General features: G+C 53.1%; 1 protein-coding gene across 1 annotated transcript in view; it reads left to right on the top strand.

Annotated features, from left to right (window-relative positions):
* Positions 1–23,385, top strand: part of CDHR2 (cadherin related family member 2) — a 42,560-nt gene that overhangs the window by 17,631 nt on the left and 1,544 nt on the right. The window contains exons 4-31 of the mRNA XM_032403770.1: positions 2,436–2,575; positions 2,692–2,729; positions 3,957–4,059; positions 5,853–5,942; positions 6,553–6,678; positions 6,750–6,896; positions 6,983–7,058; positions 7,147–7,262; positions 7,382–7,615; positions 8,632–8,787; positions 8,870–9,031; positions 9,313–9,374; positions 9,624–9,867; positions 12,344–12,583; positions 15,194–15,263; positions 15,412–16,017; positions 16,781–16,852; positions 17,271–17,320; positions 18,634–18,785; positions 18,933–19,041; positions 19,133–19,221; positions 19,683–19,751; positions 19,859–19,936; positions 20,031–20,091; positions 20,171–20,295; positions 20,818–20,931; positions 21,013–21,093; positions 21,523–21,580. Of these exons, the coding sequence (XP_032259661.1) occupies positions 2,436–2,575; positions 2,692–2,729; positions 3,957–4,059; positions 5,853–5,942; positions 6,553–6,678; positions 6,750–6,896; positions 6,983–7,058; positions 7,147–7,262; positions 7,382–7,615; positions 8,632–8,787; positions 8,870–9,031; positions 9,313–9,374; positions 9,624–9,867; positions 12,344–12,583; positions 15,194–15,263; positions 15,412–16,017; positions 16,781–16,852; positions 17,271–17,320; positions 18,634–18,785; positions 18,933–19,041; positions 19,133–19,221; positions 19,683–19,751; positions 19,859–19,936; positions 20,031–20,091; positions 20,171–20,295; positions 20,818–20,931; positions 21,013–21,093; positions 21,523–21,580 (3,668 nt within the window). The remainder of the gene's footprint in view (positions 1–2,435; positions 2,576–2,691; positions 2,730–3,956; positions 4,060–5,852; positions 5,943–6,552; positions 6,679–6,749; positions 6,897–6,982; positions 7,059–7,146; positions 7,263–7,381; positions 7,616–8,631; positions 8,788–8,869; positions 9,032–9,312; positions 9,375–9,623; positions 9,868–12,343; positions 12,584–15,193; positions 15,264–15,411; positions 16,018–16,780; positions 16,853–17,270; positions 17,321–18,633; positions 18,786–18,932; positions 19,042–19,132; positions 19,222–19,682; positions 19,752–19,858; positions 19,937–20,030; positions 20,092–20,170; positions 20,296–20,817; positions 20,932–21,012; positions 21,094–21,522; positions 21,581–23,385) is intronic.

Consider the following 23,385-nt stretch of genomic DNA (forward strand, 5'->3'; position numbering starts at 1 on the left):
CTTACGGACTCGCTTCCCATCCTACGGCTCTGTGGCTCTTCATGGGGCAAAGGTGGCCTGAAGGGAGTTTGTTCTAGAAGTTTGTTTTCTCCTCTTCAGCTGTGTGTTAGGGCCCTCACACGGCGTCAAGTATCAAAGACACCCCACAAGAACATTCCTCCTGTTTCCCATCTCTTGCTGGTGTTTCTGATGCCCCAAGGAGAGGATCCATCTGGGACCATTCTTTCTCTTCCACCTCTCATACTTGTTAACCCCCCTCCACCCCCTGCCTTTCTCCCCCCTAAACAGGGAGCAGGTTTCAGGCTCAAAGACTTTCACACATTTCTCGCCAGAAGTTAATAACTGTGCCTTATTTTCATTGCCTTTGTTCATAGAGCTACTTTCTATTTATGGCAAGAGAAATGGATTTCTATTTACAGCCACAATCTAAAGCTTGCTTTTGTTTTATTTTTTTTTTTAAGATTTTTTTATTTATTTGAGAGAGAGAGAACGTGAGTGGGGAGAGGGGCAGAGGGAGAGGGAGAGAAAGAATCTCAAGCAGACTCTGTGTTGAGCATGGAGTCCAAAGTGGGGCTGGATCCCACAACCCTGAGATCATGATCTGAGCTGAAACCAAGAGTCAGACGCTTAACTGACTGAACCACCCAGGCACCCCTAAAGCTTACTTTTAAAATAAGTGTATTTACATGAAATGCTAAGTCAATTAAAAAGAAGGATCATAAAGAATGAGACACTGGATATGGTAAAGATCGTGGCAGCGTACAAGAGGGAATGACATTGGGAAGCATCGTTTTGGAAGAACCATAGGGACTGAGTACCTAATTCCCAGCAGGCAGATATGGGTTGGGGAAGCAGAAATGAAAGATGTCTCCTCACCTCCCCAGCCCTGGGGCCCGGCACACTCTGCCCTTCACAACCCCCCTGGAAACAGAAAACTAGTAACTTCATTGTTCAAAGCAGGGTACCTCCCTCCCTGAGCCAGACCAAATGAGGGTCTTCTTTGAAAACCACATGACTTCTCTCTGGGCTTTCTTAAACCAAAGGGCCAGTTCCTTCTTCCAAGATAAATCCTACGGCTCTCTTACCATGGGAAAGCATTTTCAGTCAGATTTTTTTTTTTAAACTATGTCTTTTAGACTTTCTATTTTGAAGCATAATCTATGAGCAAGAAAGTGCATTGAATCACATGTAGCTATCACTGGATCAGGAACTAAGAATTTGCCAACACCCCCAGGCCCCCCTCTCTCATCCCTTTGGTCACTCCCTGTCCTTTCTCCCCTACACAAGATCACTTTTCCTGACACTAACACTGTACAATAGGCAGACTTTTTAAAAAATATATAATTATGGGTGTTTTTTTTAAAAGATTTTATTTGTTTATTTGACAGAGAGAGACACAGCAAGAGAGGGAACACAAGCAGGGGGAGTGGGAGAGGGAGAAGCAAGCTTCCCACTGAGCAAGGAGCCCGATGCGGGGCTCGATCCCAGGACCCTGGGATCGTGACCTGAGCCGAAGGCAGACGCTTAACGACTGAGCCCCCCAGGCGCCCCAGAAGTGAAACATTCTTGTGGGTCTCCTGAAAGTCTCATGGGCCCTGGGCACCACACCTCATGGGCAGAACGGATGAGGCCTTTGGGTCCCCACAGCTGGGACTTACAGGGAAACACATTTTAGTGAAACGGAGAAAGCCCTTGCTAAGGGACAGTTGTCTGACGGTGGAAGGGGGCAGCTGGGGAAGGAGTAATGTCGATACTAGTGGTGGCTGAGCAGAAGCTGGATGTGATAAAGGAGCTGAGGTCTCGGAGCGGGGTTGGATGAATCTGTAAAAAGTTTCTTTCAGACTGGAGAGTTGATGGCCTTGGGATCTTCAAGTCCCCCGATATCTCCAAGCCCCTGCTCTGCCCAGGGACAGGCGTCAGGGGCACAGTGAAAGAGCTGGGGCTCCTGGCCAGCAGCGGATGCTCACTGGAGCAGATGGTGTTTCTGGCAGGCTCCGGGCAAGCTCTCCGGGTGAAGGGAGGGCTTCGGGGAGGCCCAGGCACCTCCAGAGGGACTTTAGCTGTCCACCGTCCTAGGATGCCCCCCGCTGCTGCAGCTAGACACTTCCACTCCAGCCATCTTTGGTCTTCTCTCAAGGAATTCCAGGCAAGGAATTCCAGGGCCAGGAGAAAGGGAGATGCCTGGATCGCAGCCCACCCCGCCATGTCCAGTGCAGATGGGGTCTGCCCCTAGAGGGAATCAGCATGCTATTATCAAAGCCACCCAGCAGGTGACGAGTAACAAAACAAAACCTGACATTTATGGCCACCGAGGCCAGAGCCTTAGGGGCTGGGAGGTCCCAGATTTCTGCACACACAGAAGACAGGCCCCATCAGCCAGACCAGCGCTGAAAGAGGTGGCCATGGACCGCGGGCATTGCCTGTCCCACCTCCAGGTGCCGAGGCCTTCTGGTTGGTAGCTCAGGACCAGGACAATGACCCACTGACCTATGGGATTAGTGGCCAAAATTCCTACTTCTTCATGGTCAACCGGACCACCGGGGAAGTGAAGCTGGTCAACCCTCTGGACTACGAGGTAAAGGGCAGCAGCTTGGGAAGACCCCGAGAGGGGGGTGGGAAGGTGGGGGCCCTGCCTGTGCTCCCACCCAGAGCAGGGGCTCACCTCGGGCCTCTTCTCTCTGCCCACCGCAGACGGTCCCCTTGTTCAACATCGTTATCTCCGTGAGCGACAGTCACAACAACCCAGTGAGTTGGAAGGGGGGAGGGAAGGGGAGGGTGGCCCTGGGATCAGAGAGCAGGGGAAGCAGGGGACTAGGACCCTCTCCTGACTGTGTCCCCTACCTCAAGCAAGCAGACAGAGCCCCTAGTTAACAAAAACTGAATTTAATGTTTATTTTCATCCAAATTATACTTGTCCATTTTGGGTCACACAATATTACCAAGATTTTAACATTATTAGTAATTTACTTTAATTATATAAAGATCTCATTTATATTATAACATTAATTATATTATGTTAATATAAATGCTAATAAAAAACAAGTGCTAAATGCCTCCCTATCTTAGCTCTTCTGAGGCAGTCACTTTCAACTCCACCGGCTGAATGTGTTGGTGTCAGCGCTCAGATTTCTAAATAACATGCTGATACCACTGTGTCTTATGTCTGTGAAAGTAAAGGATTTTGTCTTTAAAATACATTCCCCAAACCCCATCCGTTAAAAAAAATCATTTTAATGCCTTGGATATTCATGAATACATTCTCTTCGTAAACATCTCAAAAACTGCAGCTCAAGCTCGAGTACCCTGGGTAGACCCTTCCCAGCCCACTCCCAGCCAAAGCATCCAGTCACCATCCGTCCACACACCTCACTATGCGTTTACATATATATGCATCCATGGAAGAAAGATTGTAGTTTTGTTGCATTTCCTGAAACCCAAATGGGATCCTACTTTACATATTATCTTGAACTGCCCTGTCCATTCAACAATCAGCTTTGGAGCTCTGCCCATGTTGCCTCATGAGTCCCCCATTTCTTGTACCATTTTCCACGTGGGCACGTACCACGGTGCTTTAGCTGGTCTCCTCTGACAGACACTTAGGTTGTCCGCAGCTTAAAACTATGGCAAACAAAACTAAAATGAACATTCCTGTAATAGGACAGACACATTTCAGATTTTTTAAAACCGACCTAATTATGTCTGCAACTTATTCTGAAACGGTTCTATAAACATGTGGAGAGAGAGAGAAAGCAAACAATGGCTAAATCTGGATGAAGAGTATTGGGAGTTTTGTGTACTGTACTTGCAACTTTTCTGGTGTTTGAAATTGTATCAAAAATGAGATTACCCCAAATATTGCCAAATTGCCTGAGGAGCGAAGCCCAACTTGCAGTCCCACCCAGATGCTTCTCCTTTTGTCTTCTCAAGCCCTCATATTTTCCGGGCTCGCCTGGGTTTTCCCACCTGCAGGTGCAGAGGAAAATGCAGGTGATCGTGGAGGACAGAAATGACAATGCTCCCGTTTTCCAGAATACTGGCTTTTCCACCAGCATCAATGAGGTAACACGTGCCCTAATGGGGGGTGTGTGTGATGTGGGCATCCCAGAAGCTCTTCTCAGGGTGCGAAGGACCAGAGACAGCCAGCTGGGGGTCCAGGATCAGGGAAAAGCACCCCTTAAAAGGGGCAGCTGCAGGAACAAAATTCAGGGGAATGTAACCCCATGAACGATAGTTCCAGCAACATGTTGCAATCAATCAGACTGTATTAGAATGATTCCAGTTATGAAAGAAAAAAAAAATTTTTTTTTTAAAAGGAATTGATTTTCTCACATATCTGAAAAATTTAGAGGTATAGTAGCTTCAGGCATGGTGGATCCTGGTACTCAAACCATATCATCAGGAAGAGATTTCTCTCCACCTCTCAGCTCTGCTTATCTTGTTGCCCCCATCCTTGGGTAAGGGGGCCATTCTCTCTTGTGGTGATAAGAGAGCAGCTCCATGCTTTGCAAGTTGAACACATGTCTCTTTCTCCATGGTCCTGGCCAAAACTCCAGGGTTGACTCTCATTGGCCCATTTTGGGTTTTGTGCCTATCAACCTAGGGGTACGGAATACTCTGATTGGCTAGGTCTACATCATGAGCCTTTCCCTCTAGCAAGGGAGGGCAGGCCCACTTGAACTGCCTGCATGGGGAGAAGGCTCCCCAATGGTCACTGAGCAGCAAACACAACACCACTCCTGGATCTTCATCACCATGTGGCTTTGAAGATGTATGAGGTGTGGGGCCCCACACTAGGTCAGACATAAGACCAGTGAGGTCCAGGCAACCATTTGACAGACTCTGACGGAGCACCCCTACTGTATACCGGGCACTGTCCTTGGTGCTGAGGCTATCTGGTAAGTAAGGCAGACCTGGTCGCCACCCTCAGTAGCCCGCATTCTAATGAAGAATATAGATAATAATCAATGAAACATTAAATAAGCAGGATTATTTCAGATGGTATTAAGCTCCACAAAGAGTGTAAAACAGGGCAAAGTGAGAGAAAGTGACCAGGAAGGGGGCTGGCTTAGGTTGAGTGACCAGGAAAGGCTTTTCTGAGTAGGTGACATCTGAGTAGAGACATACACGGCAAGAAGGAGCCAGGTGTGGGATGCCCCAGGAGAAGAATGTTCCAGGCAGGGGAACAGCAGATTCAATGGCTCTGAGCTGGGAATGCATTTGGAGTGTTGTAGGCATAGCCAGGAATCTGGTGTGAATGGAGGGTAGAAGGTGAAGAGGAGGTAAGATCAGAGAGGTGGCCAGTGGCCTGACCTCAGAGGGCCATAGAGGCAGTGTGCACTGTATTTTGGACAGAATAGGGGAACCATTGGAGGGCTTTTAGCACAAGAGTGATGTGGTCTGATCCGTGATTTTCAAAGATCACTTTGGCCACTGTGTGGAAATACTGAAGGTGTGGACAGGTCACAGGGGGCAAAGGCCTCCCCAGAGAACCTCCCAGCTCTGCAGGATGCTGTCTGGAATGTACTGCTGTGGGCTGTAGAGAGCCCACAGGATGTTTGAACAGGGGAGTGGCACATCCTGGGCTCTGGAATGATTGTGCATCTTTATCCCGAGGGGCTCTGCACATCAGAAGCCAGCTGAGGTGGTAGGGAGAGGAAGAGGGGGTTCTCTGCTCCCTGCCCTCCCTCCTCCTAACTGTCTCCAGAGGCCCAGCCCAGATGGGAAGGAAAGGGGAACACCGGGTTTCAGGCTCCAGAAGATGTTATCCCTGTGGTACAATTGGGGACACAACCTCAGGGAGGGGAAATGAGTGCTTGGTCATGGAGGGGATGGATTGGAATTCCTCATTACAGACCCTGCCAGTCGGTTCCCTGGTGTTCTCTGTGCTGGCCAAGGACCTAGACACAGGATCTGCAGGAGCTGTGGTGTACTCCATAGAGGAGGTGAGCATGGTCAAGTCCCGTCGGAATATGGGCCCCACTGCTCCTCAAGACCACCAGGGGGCAGCATCTCCCACACAGCTTACAGGAACCTTGAGTGTTGGGATGAGGACAGGGTCTTAGCGGTGGCCCAGCCCTGGCTCCCAAACCTTTTGCTGGCCCCTTCTGGACCTCACTTGGCCAAGCTACCTAAGGAGGGTGCCTCCCATGGACAGGACCCTTCTTCTCACCCTCTTGCCTGGGGCACTCCCTGGGCCCTTGCTGAGTTCCTGTGACACCACCGGGTAGCTGATACACAGAAGAGGAAATTGAGAGGTACAGTGCCTTGTCCAAGGTCACACAGACAGCGGGGGCTGTGACCCCAGTTCTCCTGGAGACAAGTTTGCTATCTATACCTCCTGTCTACTGAGTGCCCATGATGAGCCTAACACATACCTTACCTCATTTGACTTTCCTCTCAACCCACTGCGGAGATATCTGAGCTCATTTCCCAGAGGTGGAAACGGAGGCTCAGAGAGGTTATGTGACCTGGTGAGGGTGGCAGGGCTGGTCAAAGCAGAGGCAGGGTTCGAGCCCCAGACTCTCAGAGGCTCTTGACTGTGCTCGGCCTCAGGTCATCCCTAGCACCGGGGACAGCCTGCACCTCTTCAGGATCTTTCCCAACGGCTCCATCATCCTCAATGGCAGCCTCAGCTACAACAACAAGAGCGCCTTCTATCAGCTGGAGCTGAAGGCTTGTGTGAGTGTGGGTGCAGACGGAGGGGCGCCACAACCCGAGGCCAGGCCTTACGGAGACTTGTCTCCCCACAGGACTCGGGCGGCACATACAACAACAACTTCATCAACCAGTGCTCCTCGCCTGTCTTCCTGTCCATCTCTGTGGTCGACCAGCCAGACCTGGACCCCCAGTTTGTCAGGGAAATTTACTCAGCCTCTGTGGCTGAGGATGCACCCCAGGTGTGCCAGAGGACCTGGAGGGGTCTGGGTGGTCACAAGAGGCAGGGAAAGGCCTGGCACGCTGAACCAGCTGGTTCTCTGCACAGGGAACGTCAGTGCTGAAGGTAGAGGCTGTGGATAGTGACAAAGGCATCAATGACCCGGTGACCTACAGCATTTCCAGTGAGAATGGGGGTGTCCCCAGGTGGAAGAAGGGGTGGGGGCTCTGCCAGAGCCACTGGAAGCAGCAGCTCCTACTGCCTCTCACCAGACTCCACAATGCCTGGCTGGTTTGACATCGGGCCAGATGGGGTGATCACGGTCAATGGTTCCCTGGACCGTGAGCAGCTGCTGGAGGAGGATGAGGAGGTGAAGGTGCAGGTCACGGTGAGTGAGGGGTCCACTGCCTCTTTTGTACCCCACCCTCAACTTCTGACCTTTGATCTCTGTTCTCTCTGAGTCTTGGTTCTCTGACCTCTGCTCTCTGGCTTCTGCTCTGCTCCCAGGCCACCGAGATGCACCCCAACATCTATGGGCAGGAGGCCAAGGTGAGCATATGGGTCACGCTGATGGTGACAGATGTTAATGACCACAAACCTGAGTTCTACAACTGCAGCCTCCCGGCCTGCACCTTCACCCCCCAAGAGGCCCAAATCAACTTCACTGGCTACGTGGATGAGCATGCCTCCACCCGCATCCCCATCGATGACCTCACCATGGTGGTCTACGATCCAGACAAGGTAGGTGCACCCAGACAAGGGGTGGCTGGACAAGGGTGATGGTGGGAGATGGCTAGGGGAGATGGTGGGGAGCAACCCATAGAACAAGGTACCAAGGTGCAAAGTGGGGAGGTGAGTGGTGGGTGGGTGATGGTGGTGCTGATCATGAACAGTGGTGGAAAATCAGAGTTGTTAGGTGATATTTGGAAATGCTGGGTGATGTTACACTGGTGTGTAGTTTTGTGCTCAGGGCAATGCTAGCTGGTGGTGAACAGAAAGGCAGCACTGAATGGAGGTTAACACTGGATGCTAGGTAAAGTTGAGTGGAGTATAGTTTTCAGTGGTGTTGAGGAGAGGGTGGTGATGGGTGCTTGGGAAGTTGAGGGATGTTGGGGTATTGGATATTGGGGGATGTGGCCGTGTTGAGCATAAAGTGGACTGAGTGGGTGCAAAGTTGGAGGGTATTCTTAAGTGGAGGTTGATACTGCGTGGTGGGTGAGCTGGGTGGTATTGAACAATGAATACCCATGGACGGTGTTTGGTAGTATTTGGTGATATTGAGTTGGTACAAAATGTGGGGTGGAAGATGATATTGGGTGGTGGTAGGTGGGTGGGTGTGTTGAGTTGGTGGTTGGCGTGGAGTGCAAGGGGTGTGGAATGGAGGGTGGTGTGGGTAATCGGGTGATGTTAGGTGCTGCTGGTGTTTGGTGTTGGTATGGGTGGTGGACTGTGCTGAGTGGGGGTTGGTAAAAAAGACTCAGTAATGTCCTCTGGGAGCGAGGGGAGTGTGTCCAGGCTGTCTTTTCAGCCCAAGCCAAGAGCCCAGGCACCTGGGGACATCTTGTTCTGATAAGCCCATATTTGCAGGGAATAGTGAGCAGCTCAGCTTCCCCAGGGCATTCTAGCCGCAGTCTTTGGGACCCCCCTCTCATGGGACTTCAGAGGGCCGGGCCTCCTGACGCAGGAGCCTACAGCCAGGGATTGGGGGCAAGATGCAGGGGTTGGGATCTCTACTATACCCTAGCCCTTCTCCGCAGAGCAGCAATGGCACCTTCCTGCTGTCCGTGGGGGGCCCTGATGCCGAAGCCTTCAGCGTCTCCCCTGAGCGGGCGGCAGGCTCAGCGGACGTGCAGGTGCTGGTGAGAGCCCCGGCACTGGTGGACTACGAGAGGCAGACAGTGATGCTGGTGCAGGTGAGGGGTGCTCTGGGGCGCCAGGGAGCACAGTCCGTGGCCACTCTGGTCCCAATGCTGCTGCTTCTTCCTCTCTCCTCAGGTCGTGGCTACTGACTCAGGCAGTGGGAATGCCTCCGTCGCCCTGGTGACCATCCACCTTAGAGACATTAATGACCATAGGCCCACATTCCCCCACAGCTTATACAACCTCAGTGTCTGGGAGCACAGAGCAGATGGCACTGTGGTCACCAACAACATCCATGTAAGTGAAGGGGACCCTATGGCGCTGGACTAGGCGAGACACGGAGAAGGGCAGACCTGGGGACCGTGACCCTGCCCTAGTCTCTGTATCATCCGATGTCCTCAGGCCCAAGCCAGTGTGCACGCATGTGTGTGAGGGTGTCTATTTGTGAATCGGAGCGTGTCGGGCGTTCTCCCTTTGGGACAGGAAGCAGGACAGCCCTGTCCCCTTCAATTGCATGGCTGGCAGTGAGTGCCATCATTTCCGAACCGTGTCCCATTGTCTATCTCTCTGCCTCACAGGCCTTTGACCCCGACACGGGAGAGGGGGGCCGCATCACCTACAGCCTGCTTCCAGGGAACGGGTAAGGTCTCAGGGTGGGCAGGGGGCAGGCGGATGAGCGGGGCCCAAGCCCGCCTCTCTGCCTCGCAGTGGGGCTTAGAGTGGCCAGGTAAATATAGGACACCCAGTTCCATTTCAATTTCAGATAAACAACGGATAATTTGTTCAATATAAGTGGATGGCAAATATTGCATGGGACATACTAAAATATTTTTCTAACTTAAGGGGGCATCCCGTATTTTTGTTTGCTCCCTCTGGCCACGCTGCACAGGGCAGACATCTTTGAGGTGGATCCAGACTCAGGCACAGTGACAGTGAGGAACGGTGAGCTGCTGGACCGAGAGAAGCAGGCCGAGTACTACCTCACGTTGCAGGCCACAGACGGCGGGGGCTTGTCGGCCTCCACTACGCTGCACATCGTCCTGCTGGACATCAACGACAACCAGCCTGTGGCCAGCGGCTCTTACAATATCTTTGTCCGGGAAGAGGAGGGCGACGTCTTTGTGACCATCCAGGTGCGAGCCGGCCTGGACTCGGCGGGTGGGACAGGGGCAGGGGACCGAGCCTGGGTCTGTGGTCATGCCGGCCCTGGGTTGGAATCTGAGAAAGTTAATCCGTCTCTCGGGGCCTCGGTCTCCTCTTCGGAAAATGAGGACAATCATGGTCCTTGTTTCCAGGGTCACCGGGGAATAATGAGATAACACATGTAAAGTGCTCAGCACAAAGCCCAGCACAGAGCATGCCCTCAAAAACATATTGCCCCTTTTAATTCCAGCCCCTGTCTCATTCCAAAAAGGATTTGAGGTGACTTTGATTAAAAAGTCAGGTAAAGGGCGCCTGGGTGGCTCAGTCGTTAAGCGTCTGCCTTCGGCTCAGGTCATGATCCTAGGGTCCTGGGATCGAGTCCCACATCGGGCTCCCTGCTTGGCAGGAAGCCTGCTTCTCCCTCTCCCACTCCCCCTGCTTGTGTTCCTGCTCTCGCTATCTCTCTCTCTGTCAAATAAATAAATAAAATCTTTAAAAAAAAAAAAAAAAAAAAAAAAGTCAGGTAAAAAACGGGAGAAATAGGGAAAAAGAGAAAATGAGAGTGGTGTTGCTAATGGGCACAAAGGTAAAGTTAGAACCCAGAACCACACAATTGCCAGGAGGGGAGGTGAACATTCAGTTCTGAGCTTCCTGATGGCCGATGCAAAAAAGGAAATATCAGCGGCCAGGTTCACGGAGTCTATGAGATAAAAACCCACGACTGGCTCCAGGGAAACATCAGAGACAAGCATCTCCCGGAGTCATCTGAAAGGGGGCCTTGGAAGAAGGAAAGAAACCAGGTCCTCCAAATGACAATCACGTGGCCACAGAGCGCTCTCCTACTCCTGGGGCTGTGAGGTTTCCAGAGCACATTCCCATCCCTGGGGTCTTGACTGACTTGTGAAGTGGATGCTCTAATGGTTCCCATTTCACAGAAGGAGAAAACTGAGGCTCAGGAAAGCTAAATGATTTCCTTGGGCTTGCACAGCCAGTGATGGCAGCCCTGAAGCCAGAGCTCAGACCTTTCTACCCTGAAACCTGGACCTTTCCTTCTTGCTCCTCTGGTCTGTGGGCTCCTTGGGGCAGGAGCATTTTAGATCTGCTGCTGTAACCACAGTGCCCAGTGTGAGCCCTGAGAAGCGCTTGGTGAATTAACAGCCTGAATTCACAGTCCTGAGAGGTGAACAGACAGGGTCAGGCTTCTGGAAAAACCATCTCTGGCTGGCCTGGACAGGAGGCATTTCATAAACAAGATCCCAAAGGAACTGAGATGAAAGAGCTGAAGGTGGAGGATGGGCAAAGAGGAAGGGAAAAGACGAGGTGCCAAGTCAGAGTAGCCCAGCTCTGGATTCAAAGCCACATTTGCTGAATAACCTGCTGTGCACTAGGCCTTTGCTGGGCCCCAGGCCTCTGAGATGAATCCACCATAATTCCTGCCCACACATGACTCTCAGTTAGGGGGAGGGTGCCAGAGAGTCACCCAAGGGTGTCACTTGTGCTGTGTTGAAGATAGCTCAGGGGATGTGGAGGCCCAGGGGATTCACCAACCTGGCCTCCAGGAGCCAGGCAGGGAGCCGTAGAGGGCATTCAGGCTGAGGGGAAGGCCTATGCAAGAGCCCGGGGGCATGATAGAACCTGTTGTATTCTCCATGCTGCTTCATCCCAAAGGCAAACCAAGCACACATTCAGGACCCTGGCAGGACAGGAACATACACACACACACACACACACACACACACACACACACACACACAAACACACAAATTGCATGAAGAATCCACAGTTTAAAAAAAAAACACCACAACACTGAAGTAGTCATTGTGGGAAAATGAGAATCTTGTTGGACTTCACACTTATTTTATATTTGTTTGTTTTTGAATTTTGAATATCTATAATATACTGCCCCAGCCTCCTCTCCACTAGAACCTCAGCTCTGTAAGGGCATTGTCTTGATCATGGCTCTGTGCCGGTGTCTGGGACAGGGCCGGGTACATGGTAGGTATGCAGTAAATATTTGTGGGATCGATGCATGGCCTCAGGGCTTAAGATCTCAGAAGCTCTTGGGGCGCCTGTGTGGCTCAGTCGTTAGGCATCTGCCTTCAGCTCAGGTCATGATCCGGGGGTCCTGGGATTGAGCCCCGCATTGGGCTCCCTGCTCTGCGGGAAGCCTGCTTCTCCCTCTCCCTCTCCCCCTGCTTGTGTTCCCTCTTTCACTGCGTCTCTCTCTGTCAAATAAATAAATAAAATCTTAAAAAAAAAAAGATCTCAGAAGCTCTTGCAAGCTGTTGATCTGACCTTCCTTGATGGGAGACTGAAGCTGAGAGATTGGCCCGTGTCCCACTGGCTTTAGGCCCAGTTACTGCCCTTGTGGGCCGGTGCTGGAGGGGGAAGCCAGGCTGCAGGGGAGGCTCTGGGGAGCTGGGGAGCATCTGATAACTGACGCCCGGATGCCGGTTCTCTGCACAGGCTCAGGACAACGATCAGCCCGACACCAACAACAGCCGTCTGCATTTCAGCCTGCTGCCCGGCCCCTACAGCCGTAACTTCTCAGTGGACCCTGATAAAGGGATCCTCAGAAACCTGGGGCCCCTGGACCGAGAGGGCATGGAACCTGCCCTGGGGGGCCGGATTGTGCTGACCGTGCTCGTGGCTGACTGTGGTGAGCCTGTCCTCAGCACTGAAGTCAACGTCACCATCAATGTGGAGGTAAGGTCTGGCTCAGCCGTGCGCAGGGTGCCAGGATGGGCCCTGTGTTGGGGAGCTCCCAGCAGACGGCCAGCGCCCCCACCCTTCCAAATGGAGTCACATTTCTGCCCTTTGCAGTATGGTGGGCAAGAGAGATCTGGAAGCAGGCTGCCTGGGTTAGGATTCTGGCTCAGTTGTGTGGCCTTAGGCAATCCCTCAACCTCCCTGTGCCCTCAAGTTCCTCATCTGTAAAATGGTGACAAAAATATCAGAAAGTGAGGGGCACCTGGGTGGCTCAGTCGGTTAAGCATCTGCCTTCGGCTCAGGTCATGATCCCAGGGTCCTGGGATCGAGCCCCACATCGGGCTCCTGGCTCGGCGAGGAGCCTGCTTCTCCCTCTCCCTCTGCCTCTCTCCCTGCTCATGCTCTCTCTCTCTGTATCTCTGTGTCTCAAATGAATAAATAAAATCTTTAAAAAAAAAAGAAAAAAAAGAAAAAAAAATATCAGAAAGTGAGTTAACGGACGGGAAGTGCTTTGCAGAGTGCCTGACCCAAGGAAGGTACTCAGTGTATCCAGTTGCCCCCGCCCCCCACATTCCACAGTTTTGCTTTCCTCAGTTTGGGTCACCTGCAGTCAACAGCATTCCGGGAGCAGATGATCCTCCTTCTGACGTATCAGATGGTCAGGAGCAACCTAGTGATGTCACAAGGCCCACGTCATCCACCTCACTTCATCTCATCACGTGGGCATTTTATCATCTCACATCATCACAAGAAGTAGGATGAGTCCAGAACAATCGCATATTTTGAGAGAGAGAGAGAGAGAGACCACGTTCACATTGACTGTTATCACAGTATATTGTTATAATTGTTCTGTTTTATTTAGTTATTGTTAATCTCTTTCTGTGCCTAATTTATAAATTGAACTTGATCACGGGTATGTATGTCTAGGAAAAAATGTAGTGTGCACAGGGTTCGGTACCACCGGTGGTTTCAGGCACCCACTGGGGGTCTTGGAACATTTCTCCCGCAGATAAGGCAAGAACCACTCACTATGTTGGCTCTAATTATCATTCACAAAGTTCTACTGAAACTCTCCCATCGCCTCACCACCATTCAAAGGTAAAGGGAGGGGGTGAAAATCAGCCTTTCCAGGGTTTACTACACACCTGGCCCTGCGAGGTAGGAACGGTTGTTACCATTTTATTGATCAAGAAACTGAGGCACGGAGGGTGAGAAGCTTGCCTAGGGCCGCAGAATGGGGTTTTGAACGCAGTCTGTCTGGTTCTTAGGCTGCCACCAGCTCACGGGGCACCTTCCTCTAAAAAAGCGTCATAACAAACGTGCGCCTCTACAATGTCCGTGATGCGGACGGCGCCCCCAGGCCTGTGCAGTGCATGGCCTGCATCATCCCCCCCTGCAGCCCTGGGTGCCCCTGGGTGGGGATGTGCGGCTTTCCTACAAGGATCAGAGGGAGACCGCAGGGAAAAGGGAGAAACAGAAGCCGAATTAGGACTTGTCAGCTTGTTCAGCTGTCCTTGCGGTGAAGTAGGCCATGAAGAAGGAAGAGAGCAGAACCGCATTTAGTGAGTGAGTGGGTCCTTTCTCACCCGTGAATAGTCCTCACAACCGCCCCTAGAGTGGGGACTATGGCCCCATCTTGCCGATGAAGATATTGAGGCTCAGAGAAGTCAAGTCACATGTGAGGCAGAGGTGGGGCTGGATCTGACTTGGAGCTGTGCTCTTGGCCACCCCTGTGACTCAGGAAACAGTTGGCCATGTGCATGGAGCCAGAAATGCCATTCTGGGAAATCACCAGCGGAAAACACGTCTAGTTAAGGGGGAGATGCCTTTGTTTTCAATGATGTCTGTTGAACCATTATTGAGAAAAAGCCGAAGGCAAAAGCAGACACCTGTGGGCCGACCCGGGGAAGGGCTGGAAAAGCCAAGGACACCCCCAGCATGCACCAGTGTTCGGGGCGGAAGCAGCAGGTGGAGGCGGCTCCGTGCAGTGACAACAGTGGTGGTCACTGTAGGTGTGGGTGGCCAGGGCCGGAGAGGGTAGGTGAGGACAGAAAACAGTGGGCGTCTAAGGCCAGGACCAGGCCTAGGCCTTGGCAGGTGCCCGGAGCTCAGCTCTGCCTGAGCACAGAGCGAGTGTCCTGGGGTCGGCTGAGCGCAGGAGGGACAGGAGAAAAGAGGGGACAAGGGAAAGCTTGGGCCACGGGGCCTTTGTGGAAACAGTGGTATTGGTACCAACACAATAAATCCCAGAGATGGGGAGTCAAGCTGGGCCAGACAGGGACACCAATAGGGACTCAACCACCCTTCTGGAAAGCAGAGTCTGAGATGGCTCTGAGTTGTGGTCAGAGAAACAGGGAGGAGTTGGGGCTCCCTGAAAGTGTATAACTAACTTCAGAGGTCCTGCCACAGGCCTGTGAGCCCCAGGTGTGCACCCTGGGCTAGTTCTGTCTTCTCAGAGGCCCTTTTCTCATCTGTGAAGTGAGGAGATGCTGACAGGGAGTCTGTGCCTTGGGCCAGAGGAAACTCAAGCTTCTCAGACTGGCTCTGGGGAGGCTGAGCCGTGGGGGATCCTGAGGTCCCTGGACTCAGAACTTCCTCTGCCCGCAGGACATCAATGACAACCTGCCTATCTTCAACCAGTCCATCTATTCCTTCTCGGTGAAGGAGAGAGACCCAGGTAAGTCCTTTCTGGGTCAGGCCGGGCCCTGGGGCTGGGGCCCAGTGAGGCATCTGACCCCTCACCGGGGCACTTGAGGGAGGCAAGTGCAGAGGAAGCCTCCAGGGGCTGAGCCAGGGGTCCCTATGAAGTCTGTCCTCATCCACAGGAGAGCTGGTGGGCGTGGTGAAGGCCTGGGATGCGGATCAGACGGAAGCCAACAACCGCATCAGCTTCAGCCTGTCAGGGACCGGTGCCAACAACTTTGTGCTCCGAGGCTCGGTGCTGGGGTCTGGGTGGGCTGAGGGCCGCCTCTGGCTGCCCTCGGATGTGAGCCTGGACTACGAGACCCAGGCCTCCTACAATCTGACAGTGAGTGCCGAGAACCCAGACCCCCAGGGGAAAGAGGCCACAGCAGCAATCTTTGTGGCTGTGGAGGACGTGAATGATGAACCCCCCACTCTGGACTCAGCCTCGCTCCGGGGCATCCGTGTAGCTGAGAATGGCTCACAACACGGCCTGGTGGCCGAGGTGGTTGCCCGGGACGTGGACACCATGACCCAGCTGGAGGTACAACTTGTGAACGTCATCTGTACCAAGGCCGGGGTCAACGTGGGCAGCCTGTGCCATGGCTGGTTCTCTGTGCTGGCCAATGGCTCGGTGTTCATCAGTCAGAGCGAGGCCATTGACTATGAGACCTGTGACCTGGTCACGCTGGTCGTGCGGGCTTGTGACCTCACCACGGACCCCCGCTTCCTGGCCTACAGTGACAATGGTGAGGCAGCCCGGCCTGCCGGGTTCGGGAGGCTGTAGCACAGGGACCATGGGCTGGGGTCCGACTTCTGGCCCCAGCCCTTACCAGCTGTGTCACTGAGAAAGTTGTGACACCTCCCTAAGCTTCCGGCCCCATCTGTCTGGTGGCACTGGGCAGCAGGTTGGCCGAGAAGACGAAGCGAGAACACGCGTGTAAAGCGTTTAGCGCGGTGCCTGGCACAGAGTCCCTGGTGCTCGCGTCTCGTGAGGCCGGGTGACGGGGAAGGCACCCTTCATGGTGCTCACACCCCACCTCTGATCGTGCTGGCTCGAAGAACCACACTAACAGCTGGCCTGCTTCAAGACCGTCCTGCGGCCGAGAGCTGTGCCAGGCACCATAAAAGCACTCCTTTGTGCTCCTCCCCACACAACCGGTGGGGTCAGGGATCCCTGTCCCGGTTTATAGATGAGGAAACTGAGGCGCACAGTGGCCAGCTCAGTAACCTAGCTTACGCAGCTAGCAGGTGTCAGGCTCGTGCTGCAGTCAGGTGGGACACACCCAGGCCGGGCTCAGTCCTTGCCGGGTGATCTCGGACGAGGGGCTTCCCCCCTCCCTGCCACAAAGGCCAGAGGAAACTGAGCAGGCACCCCAGGGCAGGAGCAGGGGAGGGGGCAGTGCATGGGAGATGCATGGCAGGGAGGCAGTGGAGGGCATGGCTGAGGCCCAGGCTTTCTGGGTCAGGCCTTGGCCTAGAGGCCAGAAGCAGCCAAAGTTGTTCCTCTAGGAAGCCTCGCCATCACTATCGAGGATACGAATGACAACGCTCCCTATTTTCTGCCTGACAATAAGACTTTTGGTAAGCGGTCAGCCTTTCCTTCCATACTCCACCAGGATTTCCTTTGGGCAGCTCCCACAGACCCTCTCCTCAGGGTCCGGGTGGGCCCTTGGGAAGAAAGGAAGGCCTCCAGTGCCGCCTCTCCCCCAGGGCTTCAGCAGGAGGGGAGACCTGAGTTTTCACCCCAGCTCTGCCCCAACTCATTTTGGACCCTGGGCCAGGCCCTCCCTCTCTGGGCCTCAGTTTCCCCAGCTGCACAATGGGAGGTAGATGAGCTGCTAACTGATGACTCAGAGGCTATTGTAATGGGGGTTTTTGATGATAGAGAGGTTGAGGGAAGGTTTGGGGGGACTGCATCCTGAGCTGGGCTTGTGATCAGCACTTAGCCAGGTGGGCATGGGCCCTGACCCCACTGACCCTTTCTTGTCCACACTTGTAGTTATCATCCCAGAGCTTGTGGTGCCCAACCAGCAGGTGGCGTCTGTCCAGGTAAGCCCTTGGCTCCTGCCTTTGTCCACCCATGTTAGCCCTGGGAGACACAGGACCAAGGCCTTCAGGACTTTTGGCTGCCCCCAAAATGTTTTAACAGTAGAAAGGAAAGGTAATGGCTCCAACATATGAAAAGAAAACCCCAGAATGGAAATGAGCACTTGCCTAATTGATGGGATTAAACTCCATTAATTGTCATTTGGTTGTCATAAAAATTTCATGACCATAAAAACTATTTGCAGGCTAGATTTTTTTCACTACACCACAATTCTTGAGTCATACAGACAAGTCATAACAACTGTAAATTAAATGAGTTCCTTGCAGATAAATAATTTCCAGAGTGAAATTATAAAAATACCTGCAGTGTTTTATGGCGTTGGACGTGGGTGTGTTTGTTAGAGGGTGCTGGGCATACCACACGGGGGAGTGAGACCTCCCACACAGCCCAGGCACCCGGGTCTGGTGGGGCCTCTTACTGACCTGGGGAGCTGCCTGCCTTTCTGGGGCTCAGTTTCCCTCCTGGAAGAAGCTGGCAGTTCCTGGCAGTGATGTGTGGGGGTGAAGAGGTTGGGTGGTATGTGTGTGCCCCTCCCTGTGCTGAGTCTTCAGCAGGACAGGGTCTCCCTCAGAGCCCCAGTTTCCTCTCATAAAATGGGGATAGTAATTCTCTCTCTAGGTACTTTCAAGCCTTAAAGAGTTTTCCAATCTTCAGCCAATTGCATTCCAATGTCAAGAGTGTGGCCATAGCTTGGAGCCATTTTCTTTAAATTGATTCCTTTTTTTGAAACATAAATACCAGCTTTGGTCTCATTCTGAACAGTAGACTCACGGGTCTGTATGTTGGCTATATGCTTCTCTAAAAGGCACTAGAATGAATAAGAATGTTTGTGTCCTCTCCTCCAATCATTTCATGGTCTGCTAAGGGAATTTGTACTCATGTCAGTAAACACTGAAATGAGGGATTTAAGGGAAGGTGCCTGGCACACAGTAGGTGCTCAGGAAATTTGAGTGTGTGTGTGTGTGTGTGTGTGTGTGTGGCAGTGGGTGGGTGAGGGGAAGCAGGGCAGGATTTCCACATGGGATGGACTTCGGACAGCAACATGTTGAGTTAGGGGGCCAGAAGCAGGGACTTGTCCAAACCTGGATTTGCAGAGCAAGCACACTGTTTAAGGTGTTTGCTTAGTTGGGGTGGCCTGGAGGAGGCTGATAGAGATACTGGAACCAGCCTCCCAGGCCATCTCAGCTGCTGATTTCTGCTGGGGTTGGAGGGGTGCCTGGCCTGGCCCCTAGGTGTTGTCCATTCTTTCTCCCAGGCCAGAGACAATGACTCAGGGAACAACGGGGCCATCCTGTTCTCCATCCTCCAAGTGGATTTCATCGCCAAGGATGGGGCCACAATCCCTTTCCAGGGCTTCTTCCGGGTCACTACCTCCTCGGAAGCCAGCGTGTTCATTGGCAATATTGAGTAACTGTGGGCAGCCCCTGGGTGGGGCAGGGGGAGCCAAGGGGGCCTCAAGACAGTGAGTTCCCTACCCTGGGAGATACATAAACAGGTTCCAGAGGACTCCAGCTTGGGTTCCAAGACTGAGCTGTGCTCGTCTACTTTCAATAGGCTGGTGACCGACCTTGATTCCACTCTCCAAGGTACCTACCAAGTGACAGTCCAGGCCCAGGACAGACCTTCAGTGGGTCCTGCTCAGGAAGCCAATATCACCCTGAATGTGAGTGTTGGGCCCTGCCTCTAGCCCCCAGTACCCTCTGCCAGCTCCTGGGTCCCTTGTGCCTCATCTTCCCCATGCCTTCCTCCTGTAGCTCTTCACTGTGGACCAAAGTTACCGTGTGAGGTTGCAGTTTTCCATGAACAAGGAGGAGGTGGGCGCCAACATGGACAAGATTACCGCGTAGGTTTGGTGCCTAGAGGGGTCTGTGGGGAAGAACAGGGCCTGGGAGTCTGGTCCCTGACAAGTCCTGGATGGAATGTATGTCAAACCTGTCCCTGACCTACACTTGATTTTGTCCCTGTCTTTATTCTGTACCTGTACCCTCACTTCCTTTCTCAATGCTCCCAGAAGCCTAGGGTTGGCTGGGGAGAGAGAGGCCTAAGTAGGGCCGCCATGTATAGTTGTGAAGGCTGTGTACTACACAAGGGCATTCTGCTTGCTAAGTCATAAACCCAGCCCTAGAGGAAGGGGCTGCCTTGTCTAATTTGCACAGAGGTGCTACCTGAGTAGCCAATGAAGCTGTCCAGAGGAGATGCCCTTTTCTAATTCACACAATTCCTAATTCCACTGGCGGAGTCCCGGCCAGAGGCCTGGTCTAAGGTCCCTACCCTGTGACTCTGTGACATCTGCCCCCTTTGCAGGGCTCTCGTGAAGGCCACCAGGACTACTGTCTATGTTGTGAGCATTCAGGACATAGAATCCACGGCTCGGTGAGTGCCCACAGGCCCGGTGGTTGGAGTGAGGACAAGAAGCAGCAGCATGAGGGGCCTGTTGGGTGGTTCTGGACTGTTTACTCTTTACCCCTGTCCCATTCCAGGGCCCGGGGCCGTTCCTACCTTGATGCTTATTTTGTCTTCTCGAATGGGTCAGCCCTGACACTTGATGAGCTGAGTGTGTGAGTGGGGCTCCCCTTGGGGTGGGCAGGAGGGTGAGCAAAAAGCCTGGGGGATGCCAATGTCCCTTGGGTCTGAGTGGGATTCTGTGGCCAGGATGATCCGGAATGACCAGGACTCACTGACGCAGCTGCTGCAGCTGGGGCTGGTGGTGCTGGTGAGTGTCAGCGGCGGAATTAATGGGGGAGTGAGGCAGGGGATGGCCACCCACAACCTCCTTCACACTTCTTCTCCAGGGCTCCCAGGAGAGCCAGGAGTCGGACCTGCAAAAGCTGCTGATCAGTGTCATGATAGGATTGGGAGTGGCTTTGCTGCTGGTCATCGTCATCATGTCCACGGCCCTCATGTGTACCCGGAAGAGGTACTGCTCCCCATCACCCCCTGTGTCTTCAACCCCACCTTTCCCACCATCCGAGATGTCTGGTGGGTAGAGAAAGCTTGGGTTTAGGCATCCGGTATAACTGTATTTAATCGCCCGAGACCTGTCATGACCACTTGGATAGGTCATCTCCCCTCCCTGAGCCTCAGTTTCCTTTGCAGGATGAGCACAACACTAGATTCCTCAAGGCACACAAGGACACAATGTGCGTCCTGCCACCAGCAAGATGTCTGGCACATACTATGCATTTCATAAATCCTTCTTTTTCCCTTTCCAATATGTTTGGAGTGAGCAGCCACATCTGGATTTGACTCCAGGCCTTGCCACTGGCCAGGCTTTGACAAATCATTTCCTTCCCCTGGCTCTTACTTGTGCCCTCTGTAAAATGGCGCTAACCCTCTGACCTGCCAGGGTTGTTGTGAAGTCACACTCTCAGTGCCTGCACTGGGCACACAGTGGGTGTGCAGGGAAAGTAGTGACCCCCTAGCCCCCGGTTTTCCACAGCTACCACCGGAAGCTTCGGGCTGTGAAGGCAGCCAAGGAGGCCCGGAAGACAGCGGCAGGGGTGATGCCCTTAGCCTCTGCCATCCCTGGGACGAACATGTACACCACTGAGCGGTGAGCAGGGTTCAAAGGGTGGGTAAGAGGCTCCATGGGGTGTCTGAGGTTCACAACTGCTTGAATAGGCCTTCTCTCCAGGGCCAATCCTATGCTGAACCTCCCCACCAAGGACCTGAACTTTGAGTCCCAATCTTCCTCCAGTGACCTAGACCACATGAGGTGAGCAGTGACCCTTACAGCCATGCTGGTCATCGGTGGTGGTGATGGTGGTAGAGGTGGTGATGGTGGTGGAGGTGATGGTGGTGTTGGTGATAGTGGTGGTGGTGGAGATGGTGGTGGTGGTGGAGATGGTGGTAGTGTTGGTGGTGGAGGTGATGGTGGTGGAGATGGTGGTGGTGTTGGTGATAGAGATGATGGTGGGAGAGGTGGAGACGGTCGCGCGGTGATGGTGGTGGAGATGGTGGTGGTGTTGGTGGTGGAGGTGATGGTAATGGTGGTGATGGTGGTGGAGATGGTGGTGGTGGTGTTGGTGGTGGTGGAGGTGGAGACAGTCATGTGGTGATGGTGGTGGAGGCAATGGTGGTTCTTGGCCATGGACAGGGAAGACTGGGGCTACTAACTATCTGAGCTCCATCATCTCCCCCACAGTCTCAATTCCCTGGATGACAACTCTGTTGACCTGGAAAAGGACAAGGAGATAACCAAGGCAAGCTGGGGGATGAGTTGGTGCCTGGGGCTTCTTGACTTGGGGTCCTTCTCTGAAAGGGTGGGGTTTGGGACAGACCTGCTGCTGACATACGCATGTCTCCGCACCAGGCCCTAGGAAGCCCATGGCTTTGGAATGGGGCCCAATCCTTGCTCGTCACCTGGTTCACTGTGTGACTCGGGGTGGGTGACTTTCTTCTGGTTCTCAGTTTTCTCATCTGTATATGAGGATTGGAACACTAACCGTGCAGGGCTTTTTGAGGATGAGGTTAGAGCAGGTATGAAAACCACCTGGCATGAAGCAAGAGCTAAAAATTCTGGTTCCCTCTGTTTATACACTTTGTATGAAAGCTGGCGGGGTGCGGGGAAGAAATCTGGAGGTGGATGTAATCTAGTAAAGGAGAGAAGGTAGGCTCAAATAAATAGCAGTGCCATTATTTGTTCAGTAGGTGAGATGGTTCAATGAGATCAACAGTTCACACAGCCTGGGCTGCTGATTGGAATCACATGGGGAACTCTTTAGAAATGCCAATGCAGTGTCACAGCCTGGAGATTCTGATCCAATGGGTGGGGTGGGCCTGGGCTTGAGCGTGTTGTTAAAGCTCTTGAGGTTCTAATGTGCAGGATAGAGAACAGGGAGTAGATCAGCAGGTGGGGTGTGGGAATGTTGCACAGGGATCTGGCTGTAACATGGAGGCCTCCAAATGGTCCCCCAAAGATGGGGGTCACAGATGGTAATCCAGGCCACCAGGCAGTGCTGAAGTGAGGTGGATGGCTCATCTCTGGTTGAAGATGGTTTGGGGCCAAAACTCCAATGAACATGTCTGGGGGGAATTGAGGAAGAAGAGAACACTTGTGGGTTAGAACTTGTGGCCAGGCAGGTGGCCCCTGGTGGAGGCCAAGGCTGACCCCTAGAAGGGAGTGGAATTGGGGACTTCAGGTGGGGCTGGACTTGTGGGTTGGGAGGGGCAGGGAGCCTAAGAGATGAGTCTAGAGAGGGAGAGAGGCTGGGCCACTGAGAGCCTTCAAAAGCCAGAAAAGAGCCAAGACTGCCCTAGGATGACAGAGGGTTGTTATATTTCAGAGAAGCTGCCCAAGACTCCACCACCTCTCCTGCAACAGTAGGTGGGCCTTGGGGTCTCTGGGTGAGGAACACAGGTGGGACATTTTTCTGAGGATCTCTTGGTGCCCTGACTCACCCAAGACCTCCATAAATGTTTGTGTGGAAGGTCTGAGAGGTGATCTAATCCAACCTTCACAAGCAACCAAGGCCAGAAGGCTCTGGTTGACCTGCCTGAGGTCAGAAAGCTTGCAAGTCAAGAGCAGACCAGAACTCAGGTCTCCTGTCTCCAAGGGCAGGTTGAATTTTCCTAGGCTGCACTGCACCAATGGCTCCCACTGGTGGTCTATGGTGAGGACTCTGGGGAGCCCTGTTTAGTCCTTCCTGGGGCCCCTCAGATGTTCCACTGTTTACCAGGAATTGGAAGAGCCCACGTCTGGAAAAAGCCTGTGGAATGCCCTGGGGAGGATGGTGGCAGGGGCTCTGCCCCCATAGGTGTCTCTATGTTGGCGTAGCTGAGCCTGGGGGATGGTCCACAGGAGGGCATACTTGTGAGGAGGTGTGAGTGTGTGGCAAGTTGCATGGGGAGGGGGGAGAGGAAAGGCAGGAAGATGAGTGAGTGCCATGATGAACTGCAGGTGGGACCCTGGGTGTGATGTGGCCCTTTGAGGGTGGCAGGGGGAGATGCCGAATTCAACCAGGGGCAGCAATGGACAGTCTTTAGAGCCAACAAGACCAGTGATCCA

The sequence above is a fragment of the Phoca vitulina genome, unplaced genomic scaffold (genome assembly GCF_004348235.1).
Source record: "Phoca vitulina isolate PV1807 unplaced genomic scaffold, GSC_HSeal_1.0 scaffold6, whole genome shotgun sequence".
NCBI lineage: Eukaryota > Metazoa > Chordata > Mammalia > Carnivora > Phocidae > Phoca > Phoca vitulina.